This window comes from Chanodichthys erythropterus, chromosome 3 (assembly GCF_024489055.1).
Source record: "Chanodichthys erythropterus isolate Z2021 chromosome 3, ASM2448905v1, whole genome shotgun sequence".
Taxonomy (NCBI): domain Eukaryota; kingdom Metazoa; phylum Chordata; class Actinopteri; order Cypriniformes; family Xenocyprididae; genus Chanodichthys; species Chanodichthys erythropterus.
The window spans coordinates 20455012-20478495 of NC_090223.1; the positions used below are offsets into that span (position 1 = coordinate 20455012).

Below are 23484 nucleotides of genomic sequence, written 5' to 3' on the forward strand. Positions count from 1 at the left end.
TTTTATTTTAAAGTTATTTATTTTAGGTTGTATTTTAGGCACATTCTTATTGTTTTATATGATTTATATGTTGTTGTTTTTGAAGTAAGTTTTAATTTTAAAATATATTTATTTAAATGTTGCATTATGCTTTAAATTTTAGTATTATATTTGCATTTTTTATTTTTAAAATTACTTTTTTATTTTAAATGTATTAAATTTTTTTAGTAGGCTAAATTTTGATTTTAAAATTAGTATTTCAATTTTTTATTATTATTTCATTATTGAGTGTTATATTTTCATTATTCTTATTTTAAAAATCACTTAATTTTACATTTTATGATTTTAATATTTATTAAATTTTAAAATGACTACTTTTATATTTTTATGGTTTTATTATTTATAAGGGATGAAAATTTGACCGGTACCGATAACCGATAATTGTTTATATTTGAAAGCCGATAACCGATATATTGGCCAATAAATCTAAATCCAAATTTTTATATAATTTTTGAGAGGCTAATTACAAAAAAAGTGTCACCATTAAAAATCATGTCCCAAGCACACAATTATAATATTCTCATTATAATATTATGTAGCCTATATGAGCTGTACTTAAATGTATTTTCTTTTTTGAAGTGATTTAAATCATATTTCAAGCAATTCAAAACCATCATGGTGGACAGAGTGCATCTGAAGTGTCTCAGCTGAAGAAAATAATCCATTATTTATCGGCTTTAAAATATCGTTAAATTTTCTTATCGGGCTGATAACGATAACATTAAAAATAAACATATATCGGCCGATACCGATACTGTAGCCGATATATCATGCATCCCTATTATTTAATAACTATTTTCATCTACTCACACAAACCCCCTGCAGTTACTTCTTCATTTTAAGATGCCAGCTGATTTAACAACACCCCTGTCTCTCTTCTCAGGGCTGGATTGCAAATGTACGAGGAGGTTCCTTCTCTTCTCAGGGCAACCACATCAAATCCAGCTGCAGTCTGGTGGCCTTCAACACGGATCAGGCTGGTACGAACCCTTGATTCTGCTGCATGTCTGTCTGAGCGTCTTCACTATCACATCTGAACGTCTGAGCACCTCTGATAATGTTTGCACACTAAACCAGATGCCAGATCAGATTAAACAACAGAAGAACCAGTCTGTCTTGAGTTTTGTATACAGTGTTTTTATCGTAACCTTGTTTATTCTGTCTCTGGAGGAGGTGGGATGATCGGCCTGTCTTCTGTGAATGCCGGATCTGACGGGAAGTGGACCGTGACCCAGATTTCATGCCATGCTGGTAAGACACAATACTATAGGTCCAACTAACATGCTTAACTTCATTCAGAGCAAAAATAGGTGTCTGTGAGGATGCCTGGAGCAAATAAAAGCGATGTTTGGATGCTGTCAGATGCAAATGTCACGGTTCACTAAAAATAAACCCATTCGACTTTGTCCTAATTCTCTTTCCGATCTTTCTGTCCCAGACCTCGTGACCGACTTGGACTTCTCTCCGTTTGATGATTACCTGCTGTCGACCTGCTCAGCTGATGAGACTGTAAGTCACGCTAAAGCACTGATAGTTTTGTGTTGCTCGTCTGATCAGCTGCTTATTCTGAGCAAGAACTGGAAAAGACCTTCTGAGTGACATGTAAAGTGACCAACCACATTTAGGGGCGGGTATATCTGAAATTTAATCACATAATACAGGGTAAAATGACAAACAACAATATATAATATAATATAATATAATATAATATAATATAATATAATATAATATAATATCATGCACCATGTAAGCACATTATCTTAAATCTCTGAATGTCTTCAATAATATGAACATAAAAAAACCTATCAAACCCAATGACTTTTTTTTTAATTAATTTTTTTTTTATTTAATTTTTTTATTATTATATTCAATTTAATTAAATTTATTTTTTAATTTAATTTTATTATTTAATTTTATTTGTAATTTATTTTTATTTTATTGTATTATTAATGTACATTTTATTTAATTACATTTTTAATTTATTTTTTTTACTTTTATCATTTACTTATTTTTAAATATATTTATTTATTTATTTAGTTTTTGAAATTAATTTAATTTATTAATTTTAATGTATTTTATTTACTTTTAATTTTGTAATTTATTATTATTATTATTATTATTTTTTCATTGGTTCAGTCTTTAAGAATGTGCTTCATCAGCCGTCAGCAACATGCTTTTGTTGAGCTGTTTTGTCTGTTCACCTCAACTACAGAAAAGCAAACACACACACAATCACATTTCTCTGGAGGTGTTGTTATATCACTTCTGTAAATAGCATTTTTAGCAGCTGTAACTCCACACAGATGTTGAGGAGGTTGGCAGACGGCGCTGACACTCAGGTCTGGTTTTCCTTTCTCGCATTTAAAGCCGTGATTTGAAAGCTCAGCAGAATGAAGAGACAAACACACACGAGGCTGTTGATGAATCTATCTGCTGATGCCTTCATATCTCTGCACAGCTGGCCTCCACCTGACATCTGCTCCAGTGTATGTCTGAGTCAGTGGAGTTCAGTGTTTAGTATTCCCAGCACAACACGCTCAGAGTCCGACCAGTTCCGTTAGGGATATTTCCCATGGTAATCTTGGATTCTGCCAAAATACCATGGTTACTTTTGCTTCAGTTAAACTGCTGTAAATTGGTATTAGACGCTTAGAAAATGAATAAAATTGACTGTCTGTCTGTAAGTCTGTCCTGTCTGGTCCTATCTGTATGTCCATCCCTCCGTCTGTCCATCTATCTGTCCTGTCCTGTCAGCCCATCCCTCCGTCTGTCCTCTCCGTCTGTTCTGTCCCTTCGTTCGTTCGTCTGTCCATCTGTCCTGTCCGCCTGTCTGTCCTATCTGTTATGTCCTGTCCGTCTGTCTTGTCCATATGTCCTGTCCTTCTGTCCTGTCCATCTGTCTGTCTTGTTTATCTGTCCTGTGTCTGTCTATCCCGCCTGTCTGTCTTGTCCGTCTGTTCATCTGTCCTGTTTGTCCATCTGTCCTGTCTGTCTATCTTGTCCATCTGTCATGTCTGTCCTATCCTGTCCGTCTGTCTTATCCATCTGTCTGTCCCTTCTTCTGTCTGTCTGTCTTTTTTTTAGTCTGTCCTATTTGTCCTGTCCTGTCCATATGTCCTGTCCTTCTGTCCTATCCTGTCTGTCTTTTCCGTCTGTCCATCTGCCTTGTCTGTTATGTCCTGTCCGTCTCGTCCATTTGTCCTGTCCTGTCTGTCTTTCTTGTCCATCTGTCTTGTCTGTCTGTCTTGTCTATCTGTCCTCTCCTGTTTGTCTTGTCTATCTGTCCTGTCTTTATTTCTTGTCCATCTGTCTTGTCCGTCTGTCTGTCTCGTCCATCTGTCCTATCCTGTCCGTCTGGCCTGTCCTGTCTCTTGTCCATCTGTCTTGTCCATCTGTCCTGTCCATCTGGCCTGTCCCGTCTATCTTGTCCTGTCTGTCCGTCTGGGACAGATTTAATTTTTGTTGTGTTTAGGGATTTTATAAAGACTGTATATACATTTTCTTGATTTAACACATGTATTTAGGAATTACCACAATATAGTGTTTAATAATACCTTTCTCTCTCTCTCTCTCCCCTCATTCAGGTGAAACTCTGGCGTGTGTGTGATCCGGATCAGGATCAGCCCAGTAATGCCGAGGTCACTCTGACCCCCAAAGACGGACGACTGGAGGTCGTTCTCTTCCACCCAGCGGCCTCAGGTCTGCTTGCCGTGGCGTCTGCGAGGGGCGTTCAGGTGTGGGACGTCACACGAGACTCCGCCTTGACAGGTGAACTCACACCTTTTGCATTCAGACGTACAACCATCACTGCTGTTAAACACCTGTTTTAGTCTTGTCTTTGATTAATTTAAGTGTACACTTAAGCCTTATTCAGACTGTAACTGTTTTTCATCTCAATATGCTTGGCCATTTCTGGGGTGCTAGATTTGATTGTTTAATTTTGATTTTTTTTGTTTTTCATTTATGTATTTGCTTGTTTATATTTTTTCAATTCATTTATTTATTTTTGTTAAAACTAATTAATTTATTTTAATGTATTTCTTTTTAAATTAATTTTAATTAATTAATTTGATTTATTTTAATTTTAACTAATACATTTGTTTTAATTTATTTATACATTTATTGAAATGTTTTTTAATTATTAAATTTTTATTCTTTTAAATTATTTGTTTTATTTATTTATTTTTAACTAATTAATAAATTTTTATTTATTTATACATTTATTTAATTAGTTTATTTATTTATTTATTATTTAATTAATTAATTTGCTGGTTTTTTTTAAACATGCAACATGATAGCGTCGTAAGTTAATTAACATCCAGCCTGATTTGCAAAGACAAATTTTATAAGGCCCAAAAATCTATTTATTATTTAAATCAAATATGTTTCTACTACTGACGAGTGCTATAAGTGCACAATAATGAAAAGATACAATCAAGTGTCCAATCAAGTAAACTGCTAAAACCTCGTCCCTCGTCTGAATGCATGACTTTACAGCAATTACAGCCTGAATAATGCAGTTCATGAGGGTTTTGTCTGCAGCTTTTCTTTTGTCTCTGCTGTGTGTTTCTTTTTGTTTGTTTTGTCTCTGTGTGTATTTCAATGTTTGGTTTGATCTGCTGAGCCTCTGGTGGTTTCCAGGGCTGCAATTGTTACAGTCCTCTGGGGTCTGACGTGGAGCGGCTGAGGTAAATGTTTGAACTCAGAAGCCCCTCAGAGCTTTGGGCCGCGTGTCCCCGGAGCCCCATGATGGCTGCTGGTGCTTCCCAACCTCACATCTCACATCACTGTCTGCCTTCATCCGTTTTCATGCGCTTGTGTCCCTGTTAGCTGTGTTTATTCACTCCCTCTGTCATTTTACACCAGACTCTGTCACTTAAAATGAATTCAGTGCCACGGAATCAGATCTTTGAGAAAATGAGAAATGTTGCAATGGCAAGTAGCAATGGCAAGGTAGTTCTTTTTATTTTCTTTTAAGTAACAAATACGTTTTTTTAGTTTTTTTTTATGGATTTAGTTAACTATATTAACCCTGGAATTAATTCCTCAATTTTTCTCTCAGGCTCTGTTTTCACTTGGTATTAAGATGCTTTTTGGTCGATCGTATCACAAGCGACTCTATATACGGGTGTAAACAGGGTCTAAAATGTTTTGAACTTGTTCACTTTCGACCACTTCCAGAGATAGGCGAAAACGCATTCGACCAGATTGCTTTCGTAGTGGAAAAGCTCATGAGGTCAAAATTTGTGTTTGTATTCTATTCTCCTCCTGCTGACCAAATGCTTAAACATTATGGGAAGTGTACGAGTCAGATCTGATTTGCACTTGGTGTGAAGCCGAAAAACTTACTGAGCACAATGTTCTCTCACCATTACTGATTTCTAACACTCACCGTGTTCGGCTGGTCTTGAGGCTGTCAGAGCAGAAACAAAAGCTGATGCTTTCCGTATGTTTCGTATGTACATTGTGCAATCTTATTTTGTCCATTAGATCTGAAAAACCCAATACATTTACCCATTTACCTCGCATTCGAAAAACCTAGGACTATTTTGTAAAAGTAGGGCTTTTACATATCATGAATATATAATGAACAGTTTGATTGACAGCATTGGTTCTTGAGGCAAAGTTGTTCAGCATGAGGAGATCTATCAAATGATATGCATATTGTGTGGATTTTTGAAACACCACATGATTACAGAGGCGTAAAACTCATTAGCGCCAACTAGTGGCCGATTTCTTTCAAAATTCTTACAGACTTCTAGGGCCATGAGTCGAACATGCCCATCGAGTTTTGTTCCGGTCGGCCTCCGTTAACCTTATCTAACAGGTTCTCAAACTTCATTGGCCAATGGCGGCCATGTTTTTGGAGTTACGCCAATGTCCCCCTTGGACCAAGACACTGCATGCCAATTTTCAAGTCAATCGGACTAACAGTTGCATATTTATAACTTTTCATGTTATAGCGCCACCAAGTGTTCAATCGCAGCAACTTTTCTACTGTGAGCTCATACTCATGTACCGAGTTTGGTGAAAATATCTCATTCCTTTCTCGAGTTATAGCCATTTTAGTAAAAGTGGCTTCACCCACTTTTGGCACCCTTGGTGTCCGTGAATTGAAATTAATTTTTTTTTTTTTTTTTTTTTTTTTTGATAATTATTCATATTCAGAGTCCAGAGAATCTTTCTGCACTGTTTTGGTTCCGATTGGGTGAAAAAACCTAGGACTAGTTTGCAAAAGTAGGTTTTTGACAAAATTCAAAATGGCGGAAAAATTTTCGTGACGGAAATGGTAACAGGGAAAAAAATGTTTTGTTTTTTTCTTGAGCCAAGGATTTCGACAGTATAAGGATCTTGAGTCTACAACTCTAGGAACAGTTTCACGTTTTTGATTGCTGTAGTGCCCCCTACTGGCCAATCGGGTCTCCTCAAATTGAGACCTATCATGTGGCCAAGTTTCAAATCTCTAGCACTTTTGGTTTGGTCTGAAAAATAATAAAAAACCCAACAATAACAATAGAGTTTTAGCACAACATCCTTGAACCCCTAATAAACTGTTTAAAATCAGTGTTATTTTAGTGTTATTTATATTCTATTATAGTATTTATTAATATTTGAATTAACTTGTTTTTTATATTTTCAGTTTTCTTTAAAATTTTAGTTTACGTTTTAGTAATTTTGTTGAGTGCTTCTTTTAGATATTAAATCTTTCTAAATTTATTATTTTTTAAAGGTGCCCTCGAATCAGAATTTGAATTTACCTCGGCATAGTTGAATAACAAGAGTTCAGTACATGGAAATGACATACAGTGAGTCTCAAACCCCATTGTTACTTCTTCTTATGTAAATCTCATTTGTTTAAAAGACATCCGGAAAACACTTGGATCTCAACATAACACCAACTGTTACGTAACAGTCGGGATCATTAATATGTATGACCCCAATATTTGCATAATGCCAGCCCATTCGACGCATTAGACAAGGAAAGGCAGTATTAACGGCTGGATCTGTGCACAGACAAGGTAAGCAAGCAAGAACAACAGCGAAAAATGGCAGATGGAGCAGTAATAACTGACATGATCCATGATATCATGATATTTTTAGTGATATTTGTAAATTGTCTTTCTAAATGTTTCGTTAGCATCTTGCTAATGTACTGTTAAATGTGGTTAAAGTTACCATTGTTTCTTACTGTATTCACGGAGACAAGAGCCGTCGCTATTTTCATTTTTAAACAGTGTCAGTCTGTATAATGCATAAACACAACTTCATTCTTTATAAATCTCTCCAACAGTGTAGCATTAGCCGTTAGCCACAGAGCATATAGCCTCACACTCAGGGACGTGCACAGGAATTTTGAGGGGCAGTTGCTCTGACCTAAAAAAAAAAGGGCACTCCCCTACCAACGCCAACGAGATACCAACCTTTCGCGAACTTGCTTCCAACACTCGTTCTCATGGAGGCGCGGTGTGCATGGAAGGGAGGGGCTGTGCGCGCGCGAGTATGTGAGAGAGACGCATGAGTGAGGGACGCAGGGAAATGAAATGTAGATGAACGTTTGCTCTATGAAAGACATTGACAAAGACGAAAAATAAGGACATTTAATCTATAATTTTATTTCATTTTAGTTAGTTTTGCCAAACACACATTACAGTTTTGGTTATCGTTTTTTTTTTGTAATGCCTCGTTTTTATTTTTATTTCAGTTAATGACGGTGTTTTTTCCCACCTAGTTTTCGTTTTTTCGTCCGTTTTCGTTAACCATTATAACCTTACTCACCTTTCCGACAACGTTAAGTCGTCTCACCCGACAACCGCGACAATCTCCTTCTAGTGCCACTCATGCAGGCTCAGCTCAGGTGCCGGTCGCGTGCAGCGCTGCAGCCAATGAAACAGAGTTTGCCCTTCCCCTACTGGCTTTCACTTTTCTCATTTTTCTTATTTTAATGTCTAATTTTCTAATTTCACATAACCGGATCTCTGAGATCTGCTTTGGCATATTACATAAGCTTCTCCCAGTGCATTGATTTGTGCCGCCACACCTCCTTAACATGTGTGTGTGTGTCTGTGAGTGTGTGTGTCTGTGAGTGTGAGTGTGTGTGTGAGTGTGAGTGTGTGTGTGAGTGTGTGCGCGCGTTGTGCACAAATTCCCAGCACTATCATGCTTTTCTGTGTGTGTTCCTCACTGATGTCAGGTGTGTTAATTAATTAATTTGATTTATTTTAATTTTAACTAATACATTTGTTTTAATTTATTTATACATTTATTGAAATGTTTTTTAATTATTAATTTTTTATTCTTTTAAATTATTTGTTTTATTTATTTATTTTTAACTAATTAATAAATTTTTATTTATTTATACATTTATTTAATTAGTTTATTTATTTATTTATTATTTAATTAATTAATTTGCTGTTTTTTTTTAAACATGCAACATGATAGCGTCGTAAGTTAATTAACATCCAGCCTGATTTGCAAAGACAAATTTTATAAGGCCCAAAAATCTATTTATTATTTAAATCAAATATGTTTCTACTACTGAAGAGTGCTATAAGTGCACAATAATGAAAAGATACAATCAAGTGTCCAATCAAGTAAACTGCTAAAACCTCGTCCCTCGTCTGAATGCATGACTTTACAGCAATTACAGCCTGAATAATGCAGTTCATGAGGGTTTTGTCTGCAGCTTTTCTTTTGTCTCTGCTGTGTGTTTCTTTTTGTTTGTTTTGTCTCTGTGTGTATTTCAATGTTTGGTTTGATCTGCTGAGCCTCTGGTGGTTTCCAGGGCTGCAATTGTTACAGTCCTCTGGGGTCTGACGTGGAGCGGCTGAGGTAAATGTTTGAACTCAGAAGCCCCTCAGAGCTTTGGGCCGCGTGTCCCCGGAGCCCCATGATGGCTGCTGGTGCTTCCCAACCTCACATCTCACATCACTGTCTGCCTTCATCCGTTTTCATGCGCTTGTGTCCCTGTTAGCTGTGTTTATTCACTCCCTCTGTCATTTTACACCAGACTCTGTCACTTAAAATGAATTCAGTGCCACGGAATCAGATCTTTGAGAAAATGAGAAATGTTGCAATGGCAAGTAGCAATGGCAAGGTAGTTCTTTTTATTTTCTTTTAAGTAACAAATACGTTTTTTTAGTTTTTTTTTATGGATTTAGTTAACTATATTAACCCTGGAATTAATTCCTCAATTTTTCTCTCAGGCTCTGTTTTCACTTGGTATTAAGATGCTTTTTGGTCGATCGTATCACAAGCGACTCTATATACGGGTGTAAACAGGGTCTAAAATGTTTTGAACTTGTTCACTTTCGACCACTTCCAGAGATAGGCGAAAACGCATTCGACCAGATTGCTTTCGTAGTGGAAAAGCTCATGAGGTCAAAATTTGTGTTTGTATTCTATTCTCCTCCTACTGACCAAATGCTTAAACATTATGGGAAGTGTACAAGTCAGATCTGATTTGCACTTGGTGTGAAGCCGAAAAACTTACTGAGCACAATGTTCTCTCACCATTACTGATTTCTAACACTCACCGTGTTCGGCTGGTCTTGAGGCTGTCAGAGCAGAAACAAAAGCTGATGCTTTCCGTATGTTTCGTATGTACATTGTGCAATCTTATTTTGTCCATTAGATCTGAAAAACCCAATACGTTTACCCATTTACCTCGCATTCGAAAAACCTAGGACTATTTTGTAAAAGTAGGGCTTTTACATATCATGAATATATAATGAACAGTTTGATTGACAGCATTGGTTCTTGAGGCAAAGTTGTTCAGCATGAGGAGATCTATCAAATGATATGCATATTGTGTGGATTTTTTAAACACCACATGATTACAGAGGCGTAAAACTCATTAGCGCCAACTAGTGGCCGATTTCTTTCAAAATTCTTACAGACTTCTAGGGCCATGAGTCGAACATGCCCATCGAGTTTTGTTCCGGTCGGCCTCCGTTAACCTTATCTAACAGGTTCTCAAACTTCATTGGCCAATGGCGGCCATGTTTTTGGAGTTACGCCAATGTCCCCCTTGGACCAAGACACTGCATGCCAATTTTCAAGTCAATCGGACTAACAGTTGCGTATTTATAACTTTTCATGTTATAGCGCCACCAAGTGTTCAATCGCAGCAACTTTTCTACTGTGAGCTCATACTCATGTACCGAGTTTGGTGAAAATATCTCATTCCTTTCTCGAGTTATAGCCATTTTAGTAAAAGTGGCTTCACCCACTTTTGGCACCCTTGGTGTCCGTGAATTGAAATTAATTATTATTATTTATTTTTTTTTGATAATTATTCATATTCAGAGTCCAGAGAATCTTTCTGCACTGTTTTGGTTCCGATTGGGTGAAAAAACCTAGGACTAGTTTGCAAAAGTAGGTTTTTGACAAAATTCAAAATGGCGGAAAAATTTTCGTGACGGAAATGGTAACAGGGAAAAAAATGTTTTGTTTTTTTCTTGAGCCAAGGATTTCGACAGTATAAGGATCTTGAGTCTACAACTCTAGGAACAGTTTCACGTTTTTGATTGCTGTAGTGCCCCCTACTGGCCAATCGGGTCTCCTCAAATTGAGACCTATCATGTGGCCAAGTTTCAAATCTCTAGCACTTTTGGTTTGGTCTGAAAAATAATAAAAAACCCAACAATAACAATAGAGTTTTAGCACAACATCCTTGAACCCCTAATAAACTGTTTAAAATCAGTGTTATTTTAGTGTTATTTATATTCTATTATAGTATTTATTAATATTTGAATTAACTTGTTTTTTATATTTTCAGTTTTCTTTAAAATTTTAGTTTACGTTTTAGTAATTTTGTTGAGTGCTTCTTTTAGATATTAAATCTTTCTAAATTTATTATTTTTTAAAGGTGCCCTCGAATCAGAATTTGAATTTACCTCGGCATAGTTGAATAACAAGAGTTCAGTACATGGAAATGACATACATTGAGTTTCAAACCCCATTGTTTCCTCCTTCTTATGTAAATCTCATTTGTTTAAAAGACATCCGGAAAACACTTGGATCTCAACATAACACCGACTGTTACGTAACAGTCGGGATCATTAATATGTATGACCCCAATATTTGCATAATGCCAGCCCATTCGACGCATTAGACAAGGAAAGGCAGTATTAACGGCTGGATCTGTGCACAGACAAGGTAAGCAAGCAAGAACAACAGCGAAAAATGGCAGATGGAGCAGTAATAACTGACATGATCCATGATATCATGATATTTTTAGTGATATTTGTAAATTGTCTTTCTAAATGTTTCGTTAGCATCTTGTTAATGTACTGTTAAATGTGGTTAAAGTTACCATCGTTTCTTACTGTATTCACGGAGACAAGAGCCGTCGCTGTCGCTATTTTCATTTTTAAACAGTTGCAGTCTGTATAATTCATAAACACAACTTCATTCTTTATAAATCTCTCCAACAGTGTAGCATTAGCCATTAGCCACAGAGCATATAGCCTCACACTCATACAGAATCAAACGTAAACATCAAAATAAATACTTTACTCACATAATTCGAAGCATGCATACAGCATGCATGACGAACATGTTGTAAAGATCCATTTGAGGGTTATATTAGCTGTGTGAACTTTGTAAATGCGCTGTAATATAGTCGAGAGCTCGTGTGGCAGAGGAAGCGCATCTCTTAAAGGGGCCGTGCTGAAAAAATCAGTGCATAGTTAATGATGCCCCAAAATAGGCAGTTAAAAAAATTAATTAAAAAAAATCTATGCGGTATTTTGAGCTGAAACTTCACAGACACATTCAGGGGACACCCAGGACTTACATTACATCTTGTAAAAAAACAATCTAGGGCACCTTTAATTTTTATTGCTTAAGTTTTATTTTAGTTAGTTGCCAAGACAACATCTCCTATTTAATTTTCTCATTTTTCTTATTTTAATGTCTAATTTTCTAATTTCACATAACCGGATCTCTGAGATCTGCTTTGGCATATTACATAAGCTTCTCCCAGTGCATTGATTTGTGCCGCCACACCTCCTTAACATGTGTGTGTGTGTGTGTGTGTGTGTGTGTGTGTGTGTGTGTGTGTCTGTGAGTGTGAGTGTGAGTGTGTGTGTCTGTGAGTGTGTGTGTGAGTGTGAGTGTGTGCGCGCGTTGTGCACAAATTCCCAGCACTATCATGCTTTTCTGTGTGTGTTCCTCACTGATGTCAGGTGTGTTTCCTGTCTGAGAGACTGTGAACTTACTTTGAATGTTTGTCTTGTTGTGACGTGTGTGTGTGTGTGTGTGTGTGTGTATTTGTGCAGTTCTGGAGCAGCATGCGGATCAGCTACAGGCTCTGGCCTGGAAGGAGGACGGATCACTGCTGGCTTCATCCTGCAAGGTAAATGATCGTTACAGCACAAATAGCACAGAGTGTGTCTCACCTGAAGGCTCATAGACAGCAGGAGAAATCAGTGATCAATACAAATAATGTGTAAAGTGAAGTGTAAAGACCGGTTTACACAGGACAGGTTAATGCAGGTCACTGGAATGAAAGAAAGCACAAGATCGATCGATCTATCGATCTATCTATCTATCTATCTATCTATCTATCTATCTATCTATCTATCTATCTATCTATCTATCTATCTATCTATCTATCTATCTATCTATCTATCTATCTATCTATCTATCTATCTATCTATCTATCTATCTATCTATCTATCTATCATCTATCTATCTATCTATCTATCTATCGTTCTATCGTTCTATCTATCTATCGTTCTATCTATCGTTGTATCTATCTATCGTTCTATCGTTCTATCATTCTTTCTATCGTTCTATCATTCTTTCTATCGTTCTTTCTTTCTATCATTCTGTCGTTCGATAGAAAGAACTTTAGTTCTTTCTATCTATCTTTCGTTCTTTCTATCTATCTTTCGTTCTTTCTATCGTTCTTTCTTTCTATCTATCTTTCATTCTATCATCGTTCTTTCTATCTATCGTTCTTTCTATTCTGCTATCTATCTATCATTTTTTCTCACTTTCTGTCGTTCTTTCTATCGGTCTTTTATCTATCTATATATATGATTCATTTGTTCATTTGTTTACTTATACATATGTGTATTTCTGGGAGTTTTCGTGGAAGTATTTGGAAAGCTTTTGCCATCACAGACAGTAGCACATTCTCACCAATAGATGTCGCCAAAGTGTGTGTTTTTCCCCATCATGCCTCTCATCCCTGTGGATCATTGCACAGATTGGCTTTATTAGCGGAGCACATCATTATCACGTCCTCAGGGTTGAAGCTCATAAACCCTGCTGGTCACAGAGGTCTGTCGAGCTCCTGGACAGAACACCGATTGTTAGTCTGAGAGGATCAGTAAATCTGATTTAAGGAAGCTTATTACATCTGGCCTCAAAATCAGCCTTTGTGTCTTTTACTTAATGTCAATTACACGTCAGCACTGGTTCATTATGGAGGACAAACATTTTAATATAGCCAAATGTGTCAGAATGATCAACCTATTGTGACTCATTTGAAACATTAAACCACAGTGTCTGTTCCTCACTGCAGATGTGTTTCTATTTCTGGAAACAAAAGGTTTGTGTTTGGCAGGAGCAGTGTTTTGATTGAGTTTATGGAAAGAGTTTGTTTAAATCAAGTGGATGGATATGTACTGGACTGAAAATTTGATGGTTTGCGGTGTTATATTTTCTTTCAAACATTCCTACTGCATTCAGCATATTAGGTAAAAAAAACGGATTGTTCCAGAGAGATAAATATTTAGATAAATATTTATTTATATGACATAATTGATACCACATTTAAAATGAGTTTTTTTTTTAAAGCTCAAAATAAGCCAAGTTTTAGTATTTCGAAGCCCGAATGACATAATGTCTTTCGATCGGAGCTGAGAGCTCAAAGCATACATGAATTAATCGGCATCTACAGCTAGACTTTGTAGTGTTTGAAGTATTGCGGAGAGAGGAGAGTTCAGTCCTCACCTGGCCCCCGGGAGCCCGGCGCCAGACCCCCAGAGCGGCTGATTTAGCACCCTAGAGGAGGGAGACTGACCTGGGTACAGAGAGGTACGCTCACCCGCCCCTGCAGGAGGAAATGGGGAGCAATTCATAAAGAAATAATAACACACTGCAGAGCTTTTCCATTAGCCTGTTTAATGCTCTCAGAGGTGCAGAGCCAAAGGATGCGGGAGTTTATGGCTGGATGAGGAATTTTAGGATTAGTTTATGAGGAAAAATTTGGTCGTTTGAGTTTACACAGAATGCTTTGTGCTTTGTGCTGCTTCTACACGGTAGTCACTACTGTTTTAACATATTGACATCTTTTATATTGTGCAAAAATTATATTTATACTACTTTGATTTAATAATATTTATTAATTTTAACAATTTACTTTAACACATTTTGCATATTAATTACTTATTAATTAAATATTTTAAAATTTAAATGTATTAGCATTTTTATATTCATGAATTATTTTATAAGTTGTTGTTTTATTTTAAACTTATTAATGTTATAATAGTTTATATATTCATTTTAAAATTTTTCTATTAATACATTTTTTAATATTTTAATAATGTATTAATTTTATATTAATTTATTAATTTAAAATTCATGTATTAATGTTATATTAATGTATTAATTTTATATTCATTTATTTCCTTTATTATTTTTAATAATGTTTTAAAATGTATATTTTAACATGTTTATATTATTTTATATAATTTAGATTAATTTATTGTTTTTATAATATTTTAAAATGTATATTTAACATTTTTGTTAATGTATTTTTTATAATAATTTATTATTGTTTTATATTAACTTTATATTTACTAATTTTAACATTATACATTAATACATTTTTGTATATTAATTTATTAATTATTGTTTCTTATATTAATTTATTATTGCAATCTTGTATCATTTAAAAATATTTTAACTTTTATGTTTATTTATTATTTTTGTGATAATGTTATTATTTTAAATTATTAATTTGTTATATTATTTAATATATTAATTTAGCATTTTATATTAATTAATTTTTGTATATTAAAGTATTAATTTTATGTTTTATGATGTTTTAAAATGTACATTTTATTTTAATTTATTTTTTTATAATAATTTATTATTGTTTTATATTAACTTATTAATTTATTTAATATTGATTCATTTTAACATTTTACATTATAATAAATGCTTGTGTATTTATTTATTATATTTATATTGTTTCTTATATTAGTTAAACTTTTAAAATATTATAAAATTAAACATTTATATTAATTTATTATTTTATATTATATTTTGATATTTATTTAAACATTTATTTTACATTCATTTATTACATTTTATTTGAATTTATTATTTTTTTATATTAAAAACTTATATATTTTAATTTATATGTAAACAGTTAAAGTATATTTATAATACTAAGCTATATTCCATCCTAAAACCATTAAGCATAACACCTCATCATGACACTGGACCAGAATGCATCCTAAAACTTCAGAGGAGAGTCAGAGAGGAAAAACACAAACAGGACCAAGCTAGAAATGTGACACTAAATCACAGACTGAACTCCGAGGTTGTGCCCTCGGTCGAGTCGAGCTGTAATTTAAGCGAATGGGCTCGCCAATCTCCCCAGATCCACCTTATTAAAGCAAATAAGCACTGCCAACATGTGCGTTCAATTCCAGCCGTTTTCCTCCATTAGGTGAACGGGAGGAGAGGGCGGCAGTGGAGAGCGCGGCTCGTGACAGGCCTCGTTTGGAGGCATGGACACGCATATTTTATGACACGGCTGTGTGCACAAATGCCTGCCACATGAACGCAGAGGCTTTGTTCCACAGCGACAGTGGAAGTTTATGATTAAAAACACCATCAAAGCATTAAAGCAGGTGTTGATTTATGGGCTGGTGTCTGCGCTTATGTGACTGCGCTTTTGAGTGCATGGCTATTTGTACTTTTGAAAGTATATAGGCTGTAGTTTAAAAGTTTTTTTTTTTTAATAAATTTCCATAATTTGTTCTACAGACCAGAGTTATTTAGTTAAAGGGGACATATCATGCAAATCTGACTTTTCCATGTTTAAGTGCTATAACCCGGTGCATCTACCAACCCCGAAAACATGAAAAGGCACAACCTAACTTTGTTTTGGCAAGCCTTTCTCTGCAAGCATGTGAAAAAACGAAATTCATTACTCTAGTGACATAGGATCTTATTATAATATTACTGCGCCTTAATGAAGAAAATATAAGAATTTTAAAGTAATGCAATGTGTTTCTTCGGTTCAGGCAGCTCCACTTTCCATGTGCTTTCCGTTAGCCTCTGTACGCTTTATTACTTTATGCTAGCACAAACAGAAGTTGTGTTTGACAGAAATGTATCAGTGTTACATATGACTCACCCACAAAACAGCTTAGATTACTAATGTGATCTCATTTTATGCCGGACTGCATCAAAAAACCTTAATTTGCATAAAAGATAAACATGAAGCACATGCTAGTGGATGAGTTGAATCAACTCCACAGCAACTACATACATTTATCCACTAACCATTCAGAAACATCCAGTTTCATTCTAAAAGTTGTATCTTCTTCTTCTTGAGTCTCTCCATCAGTGTCGACTCCGGTTTGAACAATGTAAGGCTGAACACCGTTACTGACAATCCTCATTTTGGGTGCGTGAGATTCTCCAGCTTTGTTGTTGTAGAGCAGCAGCTCATTTGCATTTAAAGGGAAACACACAAAAACGGCATGTTTTTGCTCACACTCAAATAGGGGCAAATTTGACAAGCTATAATAAATGATCTGTCGGGGATTTTGAGCTGAAAAGGGGCATAATAGGTGCCCTTTAATACATACTGTAACAAATGTATTGCTCATTGTTAGTTCATGTTAGTTAATACATTAACTAATGTTAGCAAAAACAAAAAACTTGAAATTATTTTGCCAGCTAGTTTTCATGTAGTTTAACTTGTACTTAAATGAAAAAAAAAAAAAAAATAAAAACTATATAAACATGTTTAAAAAAACAAGCAAAAGCTAACAACAAAACAAAAGTATTAAAACTTTAACTAAAATTTAAATGAAAATAATGGACCCACTTTATATTAAGTGGCCTTAACTACTATGTACTTACATTTAAATTAATCATTTGATACAATGCACTTATTGTGTACATACATGTTTTTACATTGTACTTATATTTTAAAAACACCTGCATGTAATTACATCTGTAATTAATTTCTGTAATTACATTTATAATTACACAGTTGACCCATCCCTTAACCCTTACCCCTACCCTTAAACCTACCTAACCTTTCCCTAACCTTACCCGTTTCCACCTCAATAGCTGCAAATGTGTTTTGCAATTCAATATGAACCCAATAAGTACATTGTAATTATTTTTGATGTAAATACATAGTAGTTAAGGCCACTTAATATAAAGTGGGACCAAAATAATATAAAAACTAATAGATTTCAGTGATAAAGTAAAGAAGAGATGTGTTTTCACTTTTCCAAGTCATCAGACTAGAACAAGATTTTCACCTAGTAAACGATAAAAGCAGTCAAAAAAAAAGAAACAAAACAAAAAACAATCCCCTATAGAGTTACGTTGATGTAATATATTTATTTATTTATAATGTAAACAGATTGTATATGAAATATACAACATATGCTCTCATCACAGCATAAAAATCTAGATTGTTCATGTTTCTTTTTTGCTAATAAGTCTCTAATATTAAAAAAAAACTTTCTAATGCATCAAAATAATTGACAACAATTCTATTGCATTTTTTTTTTTTTTTAGGATACTATAGCTACGTAGAGCTGCACGATAAATCGAAAAAATATTGCAGTCTCGATTCAAACACCCTCACAATCTTATTTTATTAATGAAAACGATTCGCCCGTGTTTATTAAACCTTTGACAAAATCATTCTGGAACATTCATACCTGTGTTTGTGCTGCCGCTGAACCAGAGAGAGAGCAGTTTTGATCCACACAGTAGTTATTTCTAGGGATGGGCATTTTTCCAAAATATTGTATTCGAATATTTGGGCTCGTAAAAAAACGAATATTCGAATATTCGTTTATTTAAATGAGGTTAAACGAGAAAGACGTTATTGTTTTATATTCATCAATATTTTGTAACTGAACAAGCTTACGATTAGGCAATATACACAACAAGCTTACATTATGTCTTAAGTTTTTCTTTTAGTTCAAAGCATTAAACAATATGTGTAAACAGAAAATATTAAGAACAACAGCATTTCATCTCAAGCAGCGCGAGGAAAAGCAGCGGGAAAATACTAATAAAGCAGACAGCGCCAGTTATTGTACAAAACGTACATAATACACTCGAGTCAGTATATGGTTATCGTGTTTATATTGTTTCACATGTTCATGTTGAGAAAAACAATAATATCCACATGCTCGGATGAGAAAACGAGCCGTGCTGACAGACGTTGCAGAGACAAAGATACTAATAGCCTACATAACTGTGTGCTAAGCTAAGTTTCTAACAGTAGCACTTTGTTTTCTGTTCGTAAATATATCTCCCTCGACGAAACTTAAAGGAAGCATACGTCTCAAAATCATTTTGCTATCAGATAAGTGATCATCTTGGCTCACTCGGGGATAACTTACAGCTGCGCTTACCTGTCGTGAATGCAGTGATGGCCAGCTGTCTTTCCTCACTCGATGGGTATTGAGATTTCATGTGCTTTCTCATTATGGTGTTGATATTATGATAACTCGGTTTCATTAATTCATTTGATCAAAAGTAATTCCATTTTGTAAGATCATTTTCATCTAAGTAATTCCAAACTTTGCGAGGCAGACGACAACATATGTGACGATCAAATAAAATAAACTTGTTAAACACGCTCCACAGCACCACCCGGTGCATTTAGTTATAACTGCGAGTTTTAGTGCGTAGGATTTATCATGGATTCACTGCATTTACGGCCAGCAAAGCAACATAGTAAAATTCGAATAGTATTTTTATTTTTCGAATATTAATTACAGAACGAATATTCGAATATTCGACTATTTGTGCACATCCCTAGTTATTTCTGTGTTACAAATATCCAAAGTATCACAGAAGTACTGAGATATAAGTTTAAAGTTAGGATATAAACACTGATGTCTACCATAGCTATCAAAATAGAACAACCCACTTTTTGAAACTACTTTGACGCTTCAAATAGCGGTTGCACCAAATAAATCTTACGCCACTAGGTGGCGATAAGTGACCGTTAAAAATGTATGTCATTGAGTCATTCATTCAAAAGATTTGTTCAAAAACACTGATTCTTCCAGTAATGAAACATTTATTAATGAGTCATTGAATTCATTCGAAACCATCTAAAAAAAAAAAAAAATTCAAAGAAAGAATTCATTCAAATTAAATAAACATTTTTTCCAGCAATTAGAGTCCAGCAAATAATACTTTCTCAGAACCTCTAGTAAATGGCATGTTATTTTGTTCAGTTTTATATTCAGAATCGTGGGAGAATCGTGATCTCTATCATGATTCTCATTTTATCCAGAATCGTGCTGCTCTAACGTCCAGCGCTGCTGTTCACAGTTTGTTCTCCATTACAACCAAGAGCCCTTTGAGAAGTTTTCTGGAGCACATGTGTATTTAAAACCATTCAGATGAACGTGAGAACTGTCAATCTGAGCTCAAACTGCACTCATTGATTAAACAGCTGTTGCCACTGCGCGCACACACACACACGCACACAGCGATTGGCTCCTGAGTTTGCATGTGTGCTTTTCGTTTATTGCAGCATGTGCGTTGGGTCTCTCTGCGATGGGCGTCAGGGGTCGGATGGGTCAGACTGTGTGTAGTCTGTAAAGTTGTAGATTTGACGTGTAATAAAAGCCTCCCTGTAGAATCACAAGCCTCTATTTAAAGCCGTACAGATTCTGATCTGGGATCAGGTTCTTCTGTGTGTTTACACTGATGATAATCTCAGCGGCTGATCTCAGGTCAGGAGTGTCAGATGCGTACGGCCTGCCGGGTCTGGTCTGGGGTCTGTCTGGGGACTGCACGGCCTTGTGGGTGGGCTGCCCATGACGGCCCCCATTTGCAGCGTCAAACTATAAACAGCAAATAAAATAGCATGACTGCACAGTGCATGACATGAAAGATAGTTTCAATAACAGACTGTATTCTCTTGAAGGGATAAAGTAGGCTTTGCTAGTTATGAAATGAGGGTTTGACGTACTGTTGGCTATGTACAGAATGAAAAAAAAAAAACAATTTTCCATTTTATTTACAAAATATTAATCTCCAACGTTCACGAGAGCACCGTGACGCATGCGTGTTGTGTTGACACGAGAGCAGCGTGAATGTGCATAATATTATGGTCTCCTTTTTTGTGCTGGTTCTGCTCTTTTATTTGATGTTATTCAGCAGTAAATGCAGCATGTCACAGTGAAGTAGTGTGGCTCTGTGTGAACGGTTGCTGTTTGTGTTTGCGCTGTTGTCTTGATTTGTTGTCTTGGTTTTGGTGACTTCTGTCTGGAGTGTTTGTCTGGAGAAGAGGTGGCTGTGGTTACTGAGGATGTCTTAAGGGTGCAATAATGGATAAAAAGCATTATTCCCTGTTTCCCAAATGTGTTTAGGGAGGGTTTGAAACTGAGCACTGAAACCACACCATGACTCTGTTCCAAAACTTGGTGTATTGCCTTTGAAGGCAGTTTTTTAAGGCGTATTCAAGCTTTTCTAGCTATGAAATTTTGATTTTAAATATACATTCTTTTTTGTTAACTATGTATCTTAGAAGTACTAAAATATTACATATACAAATAATACACAGAGCCTGATTGGTCAGCTGGCCCAGTCTGTTGTGATTGGTCTACTGCTTACAGCGTGTGTCAGAAACGAAACGCCCATTACCATATCTGAATTTACGTTTACATTTACATTTATTCATTTGGCAGACGCTTTTATTCATAGCGACTTACAAGTGAGGAATACAACGAGCGAGTCGCCATGACGAGGCAAATAGACAAGAAGTGCTCATAATACAAGTTATAGGCAGTGCTCAGATTATCCTAAAATACAATAGAGAGGGATTAGAGGAAGTGAAAGGATAAGAATAAGTTTTTTTTTTTTTTGTTTTTTTTTAATAAGATGAGGTTAAGCGCTCGTTAATTTCAGCTCGTTATCTCAGCACATGATATATGCACAGTAATGATGGTGTAGGTTTTATCAATTCCTCATCCTGTGGAAGTGCATCAAAGTGGATTTACTTTTACAGTTTCTTCTCAACATGCCAACAACACAAACCAAACTCTTCCAGTCTCAGCTACAACTACAGTGTTTGAGGGTCAAAGTAGATGTTGTTCGCTGGTAGCCAATGAACAGCATAGGCTGGCATTATGAACATTTGTCACAAACCTGCATAGGTTTGTGCAGGAAGTAAGACTGGAATTACTGACGACTCATTTCAGGCAGTTCAGAAACTGTTCTTTCTTTGGGAAGACAAAAACTCCTTTATCTGCACTTTGGTCTTTGAAACTTTGTAGACTTTTTACATTAAAGGGTTAGTTCACACAAAAATGAAAATTCTGTCATTAATTACTCACCCATAATGTCTTCGTTCATCTTCGGAACACATATTAAGATATTTTTGATAAAATCCGATGGCTCAGTGAGGCCTCTATTGCCAGAAAGAAAATTAACACTTTAAATGCACAGAAACCTACTAAAGATGTATTTAAAAGAGTTCATGTGACTACAGTGGTTCAACCTTAATGTTATGAAGCGACGAGAACACTTTTTGTGCACTAAAAACAAAATAATTACTTTATTCAACAAAATCTAGTGATGGGCGATTTCAAAACACTGCTTCGTGAAGCTTCGGAGCTTTACGGATCAGTGTTTGAAAATCAGTGGTTCAAAGCATGTATCAAACTGCCAAAGTTACGTGATTTCAGTAAACGAGGCTTTGTTACATCATAAGTGTTTCGAAATTTCAATGGTTCACCACTGGGGGCGTGACTTTGGCAGTTTGATACACGCTCAGAACCACTGATTCGAAACAAAAGATTTGTAAAGCTTCAAATCTTCATGAAGCAGTGTTTTGAAATCGCCCATCACTAGATATTGTTGAATAAAAAGTCGTTATTTTGTTTTTTTGGCGCACAAAAAGTGTTTTCGTTACTTCATAACATTAAGGTTGAACCACTGTAGTCACATGAACTGTTTTAAATACATCTTTAGTGCCTTTTTGGGCATTGAAAAATGAAATGATCTTGCTGTCAATGCAGGCCTCACTAAGCCATCGGATGTTATCAAAAATATCTTAATTTGTGTTCTGAAGATGAGTGAAGGTCTTACGGGTGTAGAACGACATGAGGGTGAGTAATAAATGACAGAATTTTCATTTTTGGGTGAACTAACTCCTTAACAAACAGCTGAAATATCAGAAAAATCATAAAAGTGCACTTTAACATGTAGTGCTGCTTGTTTGATATTGCAATGATTATCATTCTGCCTTAAAGGTGATAAAGAGGATCTTTTCGTCGACTGAGAAACCAAAGACTGTTACTGAGTTTTTGAAATGAGCGCATGCGTAAGAATTTCGAAGGAACGCCTCCCAAAACTCTTGCACGAGTATTGGAACTCGAGTATTTACCACCGGCATTCGCTGTATCGTGTTATTGGATTCATTATGTTGGACTCACCGCAGGTAACTCATAATCTGCAGTTGTTACTCCTGTCTCCTGACAGAAACATTGCGTGCGGCGCCTGTGGTGTGTGGAAAGTTACTGGATCGCGCAGCCACGCTCGTCTCTTAAAAGGAACGTCACGGCAGTGATTGACAAGCCAGAGGGCCAATCGTTTACGCGATGATCGCGTAAACGATTGGCTGATGTTTTTAAGGCCCTACCTCGTACACAGATGATGTGTATTAATATTCTTCCTTTCAGTGCACCTAATAAATAGTCTTTCATCAGTTAGTAAAGACAGTTTCAAGTAATATTGCAAAAATGTAAAAAACAAAACATCCTCTGTAGCACCTTTAAAGGAACACTCCACTTTTTTTGAAAATAGGCTCATTGTCCGACTCCCCTAGAGTTAAACCGTTGAGTTTGACCGTTTTCTAATCCATTCAGCCGATCTCTGGGTCTGGCGGTACCACTTTTAGCATAGCTTAGCATAGTTCATTGAATCTGATTAGACCGTTAACATCGCGCTTAAAAATGACCAAAGAGTTTTGATATTTTTCCTATTTAAAACTTGACTCTTCTGTAGTTAAATCGTGTACTAAGACCGACGGAAAATAAAAAGTTGCGATTTTCTAGGCTGATATGGCTAGGAACTATACTCTCATTCAGGCGTAATAATCAAGGAACTTTGCTGCCATATCATGGCTGCAGCAGGCGCAATGATATTACGCAGCGTCTCTCACAAACGTCTCCATGGTTGCAAGGCACGTTCCCT

The 23484-nt window shown here is 35.6% G+C and overlaps 1 protein-coding gene across 1 annotated transcript in view; it reads left to right on the forward strand.

Annotated features, from left to right (window-relative positions):
- Positions 1–23484, forward strand: part of coro7 (coronin 7) — a 173115-nt gene that overhangs the window by 5573 nt on the left and 144058 nt on the right. Inside the window, exons 2-6 of the mRNA XM_067381280.1 lie at positions 923–1019; positions 1210–1290; positions 1478–1548; positions 3624–3807; positions 12321–12397. Coding sequence (XP_067237381.1) covers positions 923–1019; positions 1210–1290; positions 1478–1548; positions 3624–3807; positions 12321–12397 — 510 coding nt within the window. The remainder of the gene's footprint in view (positions 1–922; positions 1020–1209; positions 1291–1477; positions 1549–3623; positions 3808–12320; positions 12398–23484) is intronic.